General features: G+C 34.5%; 1 protein-coding gene across 1 annotated transcript; it reads right to left on the bottom strand.

The window, feature by feature from the left end:
• Positions 1-5,486: 5,486 nt before the first annotated feature.
• LOC123868453 (type 1 phosphatidylinositol 4,5-bisphosphate 4-phosphatase) lies at positions 5,487-9,932 on the bottom strand. The gene is made up of 4 exons (XM_045910992.1): positions 9,753-9,932; positions 9,381-9,550; positions 8,431-8,640; positions 5,487-6,453 (listed from the first exon to the last, which is right to left on the bottom strand). Exons 1-4 carry the CDS (start codon positions 9,793-9,795, stop codon positions 6,169-6,171), a joined length of 708 nt encoding a protein of 235 aa, XP_045766948.1. The 5' UTR covers positions 9,796-9,932; the 3' UTR covers positions 5,487-6,168.
• Between the last annotated feature and the right edge of the window lie 446 nt (positions 9,933-10,378).

Raw genomic sequence — 10,378 nt, 5'->3', positions numbered from 1 at the left:
TTAGCGGCTTTTTAGATATAGAAATACATCTCTTTTTTGGGCCCGGGCCTACTTCGCATTATACTTCGAATACGTTCTCTAATTTTTATGCACCTATTGTAGTATTATAGTATCAGCCTTACTCTAATGGGCTGATATTGCAGCTGATCCTATATTATGTACCTATTAAAATCTTGACTTTACATTTGAAATTCATAAATCTTCATCACATGTGCAAAACTTTCAAAGTGGTCAATACAACGTAAAGAAACAACAAACAATGTGATAACTGATAAGTACTGAAACAGTAAACATAGTACATAATAATCAGTAATTTATAATGTTGCGAATATAATTATAATAGCTACACATTTTTGTCAAGTAAACCAAACAATCAAATATAATCGAAAAGTAATAAGTACTTTACAAAAATATTTTAATTTTATAAGAAATAATGTAACTTTTAAACTATTTAATTAATAAAATCCTTTAAAATAACTTAATATTTTATTGGACTAGCCCACATATCATCCACAATGTTGTGGGTGACCTGTGTACTGGTATTCAACCTCAGTGATACCAAAATTGTATTATGATCGCTGGTCAAATGCGAATCAATCATTGCTACAATCTCAATTGTTATGATTGGCTGCATTTATAGTATTCTTTTTGCAACAATGCATTTCAGCCAACCATGAACGCCAGTTAGCCAATCAGAGTTGATTGTGATCATCACTGTCAAACTACGGCGGTACTACGGGCGGTAGGTAGGTACGGTGTGTGTATGTTTGTTACTCCTTCACGCAAAAACTACTGGACGGATTGGGCTGAAATTTAGAATGGAGATAGATTATATACTCTGGATTAGCACATAGGCTACTTTTTATACCGGAAAATCAAAGAGTTCCCACGGGATTTTTAAAAAACTACATCCACGCGAACGAAGTCGCGGGTATCAGCTAGTCTATAATAAATGGTCAAATAAAATAAGATTTTTAAATTAGATAGGTACCTTTATTTGACTTAAACCTAATTATATGCGAAAAGTTATAACAAATTTTGAAAACACGAATGTTAAGAATTCATAATTATATGTTACAAATCAATACAAATAACTATACTAACTGATATAACAGGTATTAAACGAGTAATGTTAAACGGTCAGGTCTGTACAGCGTCTAAATGAAATGAAAAATACAGTCAAGAACCTTTACGAGCGCTTGTGCATAAGTTCGAGCAGAGTCTGAGATAATACGGAGCAAGCAAAGGACTGAAATTCAGCACAGAATCTATACTAATAAATAAAATTGGAGTGTCTGTCTGTAATTTCGAAATAACTACCACATATTAAGGTCATATGGTTATTTGAACGATACCATAACTGAACGTTATTAAAATTTTAATAACGTTAACGTTTTTAAAATTTTTGTCTGTCTGTCTGTCTGTCTGTTTGAAAAGGCTAATCTTAGGAACGGCTGAACCGATTTTAACGGGATTTTCACATACAAGTAGAGGATTGACCAGGGTGTAACATAGGCTACTTTTTTAACCGACTTTCAAGAAAGGAGTTGTTTTTCTACCTATGTACACCGAAATCTCCGAGATTTCTGAACCGATTTGCGTCATTTCTTTTTTAATCGATAGAGGAACTTTGCGACATTGTTTCATACAAAATTTGGATTCCAACTCCTCAATCCTGATGCTGCAGGGGATCTGACCAATTCACGCGGGCGAAGCTGCGGGCATCAGCTAGTTGTAAATAAGATAACAGAGATGGCATCCACTTCTTTAATACTGGGACAGCCAATCGCCGACTTTTAGTACTTACCTTCTTCATCTACCTATACGACTACATACAACGTCAGTTTCAGTATAAGCCAAACCTGAACGTTAAGGCCTAATGTTGTTCAGTGCTAAGGCACTAAGGTGAGAAATTTGAAATTTTGATAGTAGCAAAATTACATAGGTACTCTCTCTCGTTTTCACTAAGAAAGGATTTTTGGAAATTCCACCCCTAAAAAAATTAAAAAATAGGATGAAAGTTGTTTGAAAGTTTCTTATTTTTCAAATAATATCCATAAAAATTGTTATTTGGAGTTTCGGTCTATAATGAAGTTGTAAGCATGTGTTTCAGGGATTTTTGAAATTCCACCCCTCGCCAGTTCTCGAAAATCGAGTGAAGCTACAGCTATTACTGAGAAGGATCGGGCTAGTACCGAAATAATTCCGTCCAAAGCAACGAAAATTAAACTGTGCTAAGCGATTACGTCTGTTTGTATATTAAGGCGCACGGAGGCTTCACTGAAAACCTGCACGGCAAAACCCTCGCGCTCCTTTAACACCGCTTTATCTACTTGTACTGAATTCTGTGGAATTGAGTCATTAGACAGCATCTAATCCGAGAAATAATACTTGTACTATAGTAAGTATCTACGGCTATTTCAGATTTCATTATTTTTAGACCGGACCGGTTTTTAGTTTTCATTGTTTCGGACCGGACTGATGCACAAGAGCTCTTACAAAGGACACAGATATAAGAGAGCACATGTGCTTAAAAAGAGTAATTTAAATCTAAAATGAACTAAACATCTTCAATGTAGTCCAGTATGATTGTGAGAAAGCTGCACCAATCATTGTTAAATTCCTAATTGCCTTGATTGGCTTTTATGGTGGTTTTGCTGCAACACTGCATTTTAGGCGATAGTAAGAGTGTGGGCCAATCGGTGATTGTGCCCTTCACACAGTGCTTTCACCACAATCGACCCTCAAGAGGTTTTTTTACGTGGTTTTATCACTTCAGTGGTGGTGGATTTTTTGCAGAAGAGCTGACACTTGACAGGTTCACTGTATTGACGGAATTATTTCATCTCGATAATGACTGACGATTACTTTATTTACTTTGACGATTCTTTTACTATCACCAAAATGACTGTGCAAAAAGTTATTTATTTGCTGACAATACAGCTGTTATCTTCCGATACTTAAAAAATATTTGTAGACTAGACAATAGATATTGATATAAAAATTAGTTTTTTTTGTCGTTTGTGTTTATAAGCAACGATGTAATTTTGTGACACGTCTAATATTATGCTGTGGTTAAATGTTAACTTAATTACAATGTCTAGGATTGATTTCGAATTAAAATCCTAAACTTGAACTTAAAAAATAGACATCGAATTTCTTTTTTACCCTGTTTAAAACTAAATACATTAGGTAATCTCATTTCCAAGGTAGATATCCCTAAGTCATTCTTTGAAGCTGTTAAAAAGAATCAATTTATAGTTATATCATATAATGAATGCATGAATGAATAAACTTTTATTATAAAATGTTAATGTACTAAAAAATAACCCTTTTATAATTATTGATGTCAAAAGCCCCAAAATAGTTTAAACTCTAATAATAAAAACACTTATTTTTCGATACAATATTATGTATTCATGAATAATTAATTTATTATATCGAAACTCTGGACTAAATATAAAATATCTAAGCATACAATGTGGCTTATTCTCTTATACACAATCTCTAAACTTAAGCTATATTGACAGTCTAACACCTGTATTAACAATCTCACACACTCAATTAATTAAGGTCTCACAGTGCCCTAGAATGCACTGTGTAGATTCCACCAATCAGATAACTGAATATTAACGTGATGCAGTAATCTGATTGGTCGAACCTACACTTGTGCATTCGAGCGTACTGTGAGACCACATAGTAATGATTGTGAAATAGGGGTGTAAATCTAGTGCTATCTTTTTCCACAGAGAGCATTATGAAAGGAATAGCAATACATTTAGATCTGTCATTAAAGTTTAGTTTCGACATTGTGTACAACAGAATTAGCCACAATATATCTGGAAATAGATTACGCTTTAAGAAATAACTCATCATACTTTAAAAGATTTAACACACTTCTGCAAATATTTATCTAACACAACAAGTGGAGTTAATAACTTATAATGACTAATTTTGTACACAAAACTTACTTTAAACTAAATTGATAGGGCTAAAACTAGTTCTATCCTTTTACTAATTTTTGCTTGGAACTTGGACTTGATGTTTAGTTGTAGTTAGTCCACTCAATTTAGTTACAAGTTTTGTGTTGGTACAATAAGATTGGTACAAATATATTAAGCATTAATAGCCTTTGAAATTGACAGCGATGAAAAGAATACTCAAATAAAATATGGCTCTATCTATTTATTATCACGAGAGGTGACTGCCATCGTAAGTGACACTACGTGTGACTGTGACCTAGTTAGTGAATGTGGAGATAGATTGTTAGTAAAATAAATCATTCACATTGAAGTATTGCTAACAAGCTTATTTGTTTGTTTACTTCTATATTAAAATTATTATATAATAGTAAAACTCAGGACACGATGGCATATCTAACTCGCACGTTCAGTATTAATAGCTCAGAGAACGAAAACGCTCATTGAGCAAAAAAACTGACCACCTCGCGTTATGGTTTCTTTAAAAAGTCTACATCACGCTGCTTTGGCACTTAACACAAAACGACTACATATTCACGATTACAAACATTGTAATCTACAGATAGGACAGACAAGACCTGCTTAGATTCGGAGTCCTCAGATTTTATCTAGACCACGTTCAAACTAGTCTGATGCATTATTTAGGAGCTTAAGATAATTTATTCCAGCAAAGAACCTTAAAGAAAGGAGAGAGAACTCATGCCCACCATTATGCAGAGAAAGCTCGCTTTCATTGAACATTTACAGAACTCTTATTCCCAAGATTACTGTTAGAAGTAAGAATTGCAGGCAAAAGAGCTTCAGGTCACCAAAGATGCAAATGGTTGGACGATATAAGAGGGTGGACGGGGCTTAGTTACCCGAAGTTACAAGGAGCGGAAAAGATGAAAGGTTATATACAGAAGCTTCGTTTCTAAAAGGGCTTGTTATAGTAATGATGATGAAGAATCTAACTCAGGGAATCGACAACGAATCTTAAAATCATACGGTGACAGTTAACGTTCCGAAGACGTCATAGATTTTATTCATTGTCATTGTGGTCGAAAACCACAAACGCCACGACACGAACGACGTTCTGTTTGCTGTATCGCAACATAAGTGCTTTTATGCTGGTAAGAGCCATCATAATTTGAATTTCACGACGTTGATATTTTAAAGAAATACGCGTAGTGGGCTGTTTTTTCGCTCATTGAGCGTTTTCATTCCTTGAGTCTAGATTATATACCCTTTATAATAACAAGATGATGCCCGCGACTTCATCCGCGTCCGAAAATTCACGTCGATCCGTTACTTCATTGCGACTTGCGGCGTGATTGAAGGACAAACCAAGAAATAAACACACTTTTGCATTTATAATAATAGATTAGTAGGCAAGCACAAGTTCACCATCTTAGTCGTACAATGTAGTCGAACGAAAGAGTTAGTCAATTTCTTTAACTGTATTAGTTATTAAAGTGATAATAATGATCTTATTATTATTTTTAAAAGATAAATACAAACAGCGTAAACAATCTAAAATAATTATATTTAATGGTACCATTTTTGTTTTTTTTTTTTTCATTATTTGTCTTTTTACCCAATGAATCAAGCAAATTTTTTATTTAATTCGAATCTGTATTAAGTTTACAATATAATCTTTTTTTACTATTACTAGTTTTTTAATAATCTTATGTAGTCATCAGGTAATATATTTTCGGAATGCATACTAATGTTAAGAATATTAAATCGGTTCACAATTCAATTTTTTGTTACAGTCAATGCATTAAAAATATGTTTATAAAAGTACATGCAAACTATTTCTAGACGGGTCCAACATTCTCCCGCGAATCACGGTGGGCTAGTTCATGGACTACCACATTTTCTATTTCCCAAACTTTTCTCTTATGGCAATGAGTTTTCGCGCTCCAGCATTGCCTCCGCTAAGGAAAGGGTTCGCATCCAAAATTAGTTTAACAGACCTTGTAAGTGCTTGCACATGAATCCACAGACATTCACGCTGAGAATGTGATGCCCGCCTACCAATCACAGACTTATGTCACGAAACAAAACGTATATAACACAGTCTACTTTCACAATATAAAGGTTATTACGCAATTTATCTAATAGATCCTATAATATATGAACATAATGCAATATGGAATCGACATATTTCCTAGTCATACTATCACAAAACTCCGCCATCGAATACTTACATAGGTCCCTCGATCGTACTTACTTTCATCGCAAAATAATATATGGCCCGGCTGGCTAGCACGAAGGCTACCAAAAATGCTCCAACATATGCGACATAGATACCTCCCCCGTGGGTCTTTGCTGCAGAAAGCGTGCCGAGGGTGACTCCCAGGGCAATAGCGAAGACTATGAGTGCAAGAACCGCGAAAATAATGCCTCTCACCCGAGCCATGCGCTGTCCAACTGAGGACACTTTCCGGCAATGAGGGCACCGCACTGGTGCATTTTTCAACAGCTGGTACTGAAATGAAATATTTTGTTATAAGAATTACATTTCTTGTTTTTTTAAAGAATATTAGCCATGGTAATCGTGACTAATACGGAGAGTATTCCCCTCCAATTAAGCGTAAAGCTTGTGCCAGGAGTGGGTTACGATAATAGTGCAACGGGTGGGGTTTGAACCGCCGACTTTTGGGAATTCAGTCCGCTCCTTTAGCTTTTTAACTCCTTAGCTATCGAGGCTCTAATGTCGAGGCTGTTAATACCATATTCTAATTTCTAAGGGATCAATTCCCAGAATCCAGTTACCAAGCTGGTCTAAATCGGCATTGCGTTTAGATTAGAAACCTGCAAGTTAATGTGATTTAGTAAATTAATTTTTTCATGAACACATTTTAATATATTTTTTTTCAATGTAACCACAAATTCGAAGACGGACAATCGAACAGACAACAAAGTGATCTATGAGGGTTCCTTTTTCCTTTTGAGGTAGGGAACCCTAAAAACTTTGCTTGAGAAAGTATTGTTCAAATAATATTCCCTATTAACATTTATGATACTTATAAGAGTATATTATGCTGTCAACTTTGTGTCAAGGGTGCTACAAAGGTCATGAGTTACTACTTAGTAGTGACACAATTCTTCAAAATCCAATAAGTAGATCTGATAATAACACCATTTTAAGCATTCTTGACCTATTAAGTTTACCTACTAAGTCTACTTAGCAATAAAGTTTATGCTCTTATACATAAAGTATAATAGGGCTATTATTTTCTATACTCATAATAAAACCGCAACTGAGTCATTTTATCCATACTAATATTATGAAGATGAAAATTGCATAGTTTGTAATCAATAAACTCTAAAACTACTAACCGATTTTAATGTAATTCGAAACATTGTTAGAAAATGGGAATTTTGATTTTAGCGAGAAGAGAATTTTGTATTTTACGTTACATATAAGACATATGCCTCACCCAAGAGAGGCAAAGAAGAAGAGTATTTTAAATTTTTAATCAGAGGCATAAGCATTAAAATTCATATATAAAGCATTCATTCATATAAAAACATTATTTTTCATAATTTTTGTCAATCTGTATGTCTGTTCACTGGTTCAAAAGTTATGCTGACACTATTAAACAGGTTTGAATGGATTTGTTTAGCCTTTGTCTTGCCTTGTTTAGCCTTTCTCCAAGCTGGGAATTATTAACGAAAAGGTGACTAAAATCTGTTTACTAGTTTTTGAGTTTAGTGATTTCAAACAGATGTATGTAGCAGGATCATATTATGCAGTGATTAATATTTAAACAATCTTCAGATCCATGAACCAAACAAATTCATATTTCATACTTGAAGATTTAAAAAAAACAATCAAATAATACATATTATATTTGTTTAAGGAATGCTTATAAATTGGTAGGTATAGTTTAGATAACTTACGTGTTAATGACCGATTTTCGGCGCGCGAGTTTATAGCCTGGTCTACCTATTCTTATTATAATAGCTATTATCATCATCATCATCATCATCAACCCATTACCAGCTCACTACTGAGCATAGGTCTTACACATAGGAAATAAAACAAGGTGATTATATTTTTACATTGGGTTCCAGGACATGCAGCAATCAAATTAGGAGGAATCGAGCCATATTGTAGCATGCAGGTCAAGTGTGGAACCACAACTTTTTGATAACATTATGGAGAAATCTTAGGCATGCAGGTTTTCTCACAATGTTTTCCTTTACTATTAAAGCAAGTGACATATTTTAATTGCTTTAGACAAACATAATTCTGAAAAGCTAGAGAAAGAAGAAGAAAACTTTTTTTATTAGCATAGTGCATACCCAGGATAGAACTCTGGACTCTCCAAATAATAAGAGTAGTCTACCACTGCTTGCCCATCTGTACCTTAGGCTGCATCATTGAATACTAACTGTAAGTCTTTAAGTTCCAATAATAGTGTAGTAAATAGTTCATTATAGTGAAAAAATAGCTCACCAAGAAAGTGTCCTGGCAATGTGCACAAACAACCCTGCACATGCCAGGCAGGGTTGGCACAGGTGGAGTTACAGGCGATGGGGCTAGGTTGATGATCCTCTTGCAATCTGCACGAGGGCATGCTATACGCTGGGATGACGACTTGCAAATCAGCAAGCAGTTGCATGGACAACGCACATATTTTTTTCCTGGTGGAGCATTTCGTATTGGCTGTAGAATAGAAAAAGGAACCATATATTATTCTGATCAAAAACAGCAATATAACATTTCAAAGTATAGTGCTTTAATAATTCAGAGTCAAAGTTTATGACTTAGAGGATTGAATCCGGCACAATAAATTACTGAAAGTAAAATTTGAGAAAAAGCGACTACTATTTAAAAATATTTTTGGTAATGAAGTGCAATTTAGTGAACATTTTTTTCTGTTGTTGTAGCTGCAATCAGTCGACAGACTATAACCAGGTTTGTGTTGTCTGTGACTTTGCCAGACTGGAGGATTTAGTGAAAATGATGAACCATTTTTAAATTCTTATTTTGGACATTACACTTGTTTTTAAAAAGTGTGTATTACATACATCAACATATTTTACATGGTTTGTAACTTTGTACTGGTAAGAAACGTACAGTGAAATATAATACCTTGCTGAGTATTATAAAAATAGACAGCTGTAGTATGTTGAGTAACAACTATTCTGCATGGTTGAGATTTATTGAACTGTAACTTTGTGAGTAGGTACAACATATAAGCTCATTGAGCAATTTTTATTGCATTATTTAGTGAACCACTTAGATAAACAATTTTTGCAGGAAAGAAATTGAATATTTTCAAATATAGACTTAGATAAGTTTTATAATTAGTAGACTAGCCAACTACCGTTACTAAAACGTTACATAAAACTCTAAATCAACATTAATATATCCAGTTTGGCAAGTTGAGGTAGGTAACTTACTGTTGCTTCGTTACACTCGGAACATTTGACAACATGTTGTTCTCGTTTGCCGGATATATCTATCATGGCCTGGCAAACGCGACATGTTACCATCGGCATGCCTGCTTGCTGGTACGGCGGAGGCAGCTCATCAGGCCCGATCGGCGAGATAGTGCTCACATTTTCCTCCTCTGAAAAGCAATAAGGCAGCAGTTATCGCGTGAAATAAATACGTAATCATTCGTAATGTAACCAATAAAATAGCTGCATTACACAATAACAAGTCGCTAGACAAGTAATCGAATAATCCAAAGTACTTTGTTTAGCAACAAAAAAATACAAATAAATTCTAGTTGAATCATTAGCTGTCAAAACAACAAATCGTTCACTTACCATCCCTTAGAAGTGGCTGATTTTCACTTTGGCCGTCTCCCATCGTCTTAAACTAAGGATATAACACCTCGAATAATTGTAATTAACTTTGCTCAAATTACGAATCCTACGAGAAAAATTAACATACCAACTCCACTACAATTGCAGAAAACGCAGAAAAATCACCAGAGAAAAAATTAAATTGTAATATGACATGTTTCACAGATAAAAATGAAAATGCTATGGCAACGGCTAACTTTAGAAATCCTTCAGAAATCTGTCAAACATTTTTCCAATTTTAGCAATACATCCAAAAAAACTTGTTCAATAATAATCCCCCCTAGCGTGACGATGACTTGGATATGATAGGAGATCCCAGGTTCAATTCCCAAAAGCCTGGAAAACAACAATGAGTCAAAGTCAATCCATTACTGGAATGGTTTGTTCATTAATAATGGATAAACTGGCACCATAGAGATATTATATAAACAATAGAGGTAGTCATAGGTTGTTGCCGCTCTTGTACATCCATGTGTCATCTAGGTATTGTTATCTCGGTCTATTTCAGGGAACCTCCGTTCGGGTGAAAGCGATAGCTCATATAAGTCTGGCAACAACGCACTGTATGTGTAACTGGTGACAGTAGT

The sequence above is a fragment of the Maniola jurtina genome, chromosome 9 (genome assembly GCF_905333055.1).
Source record: "Maniola jurtina chromosome 9, ilManJurt1.1, whole genome shotgun sequence".
In the NCBI taxonomy this organism is placed as follows: domain Eukaryota; kingdom Metazoa; phylum Arthropoda; class Insecta; order Lepidoptera; family Nymphalidae; genus Maniola; species Maniola jurtina.
This window is presented reverse-complemented; position numbering and strand designations above follow the sequence as displayed.

Excerpts from the sequence above, each read along its gene's own strand:
- LOC123868453 (XM_045910992.1), bottom strand. The coding sequence starts at position 9,795 with ATGGGAGACGGCCAAAGTGAAAATCAGCCACTTCTAAGGGATG. Across the intron at positions 9,551-9,752 it reads TCAGCCACTTCTAAGGGATG|AGGAGGAAAATGTGAGCACT; the intron begins GTAAGTGAACGA and ends ATTGCTTTTCAG. Across the intron at positions 6,454-8,430 it reads ATTGCCAGGACACTTTCTTG|TACCAGCTGTTGAAAAATGC; the intron begins GTGAGCTATTTT and ends ATTTCATTTCAG.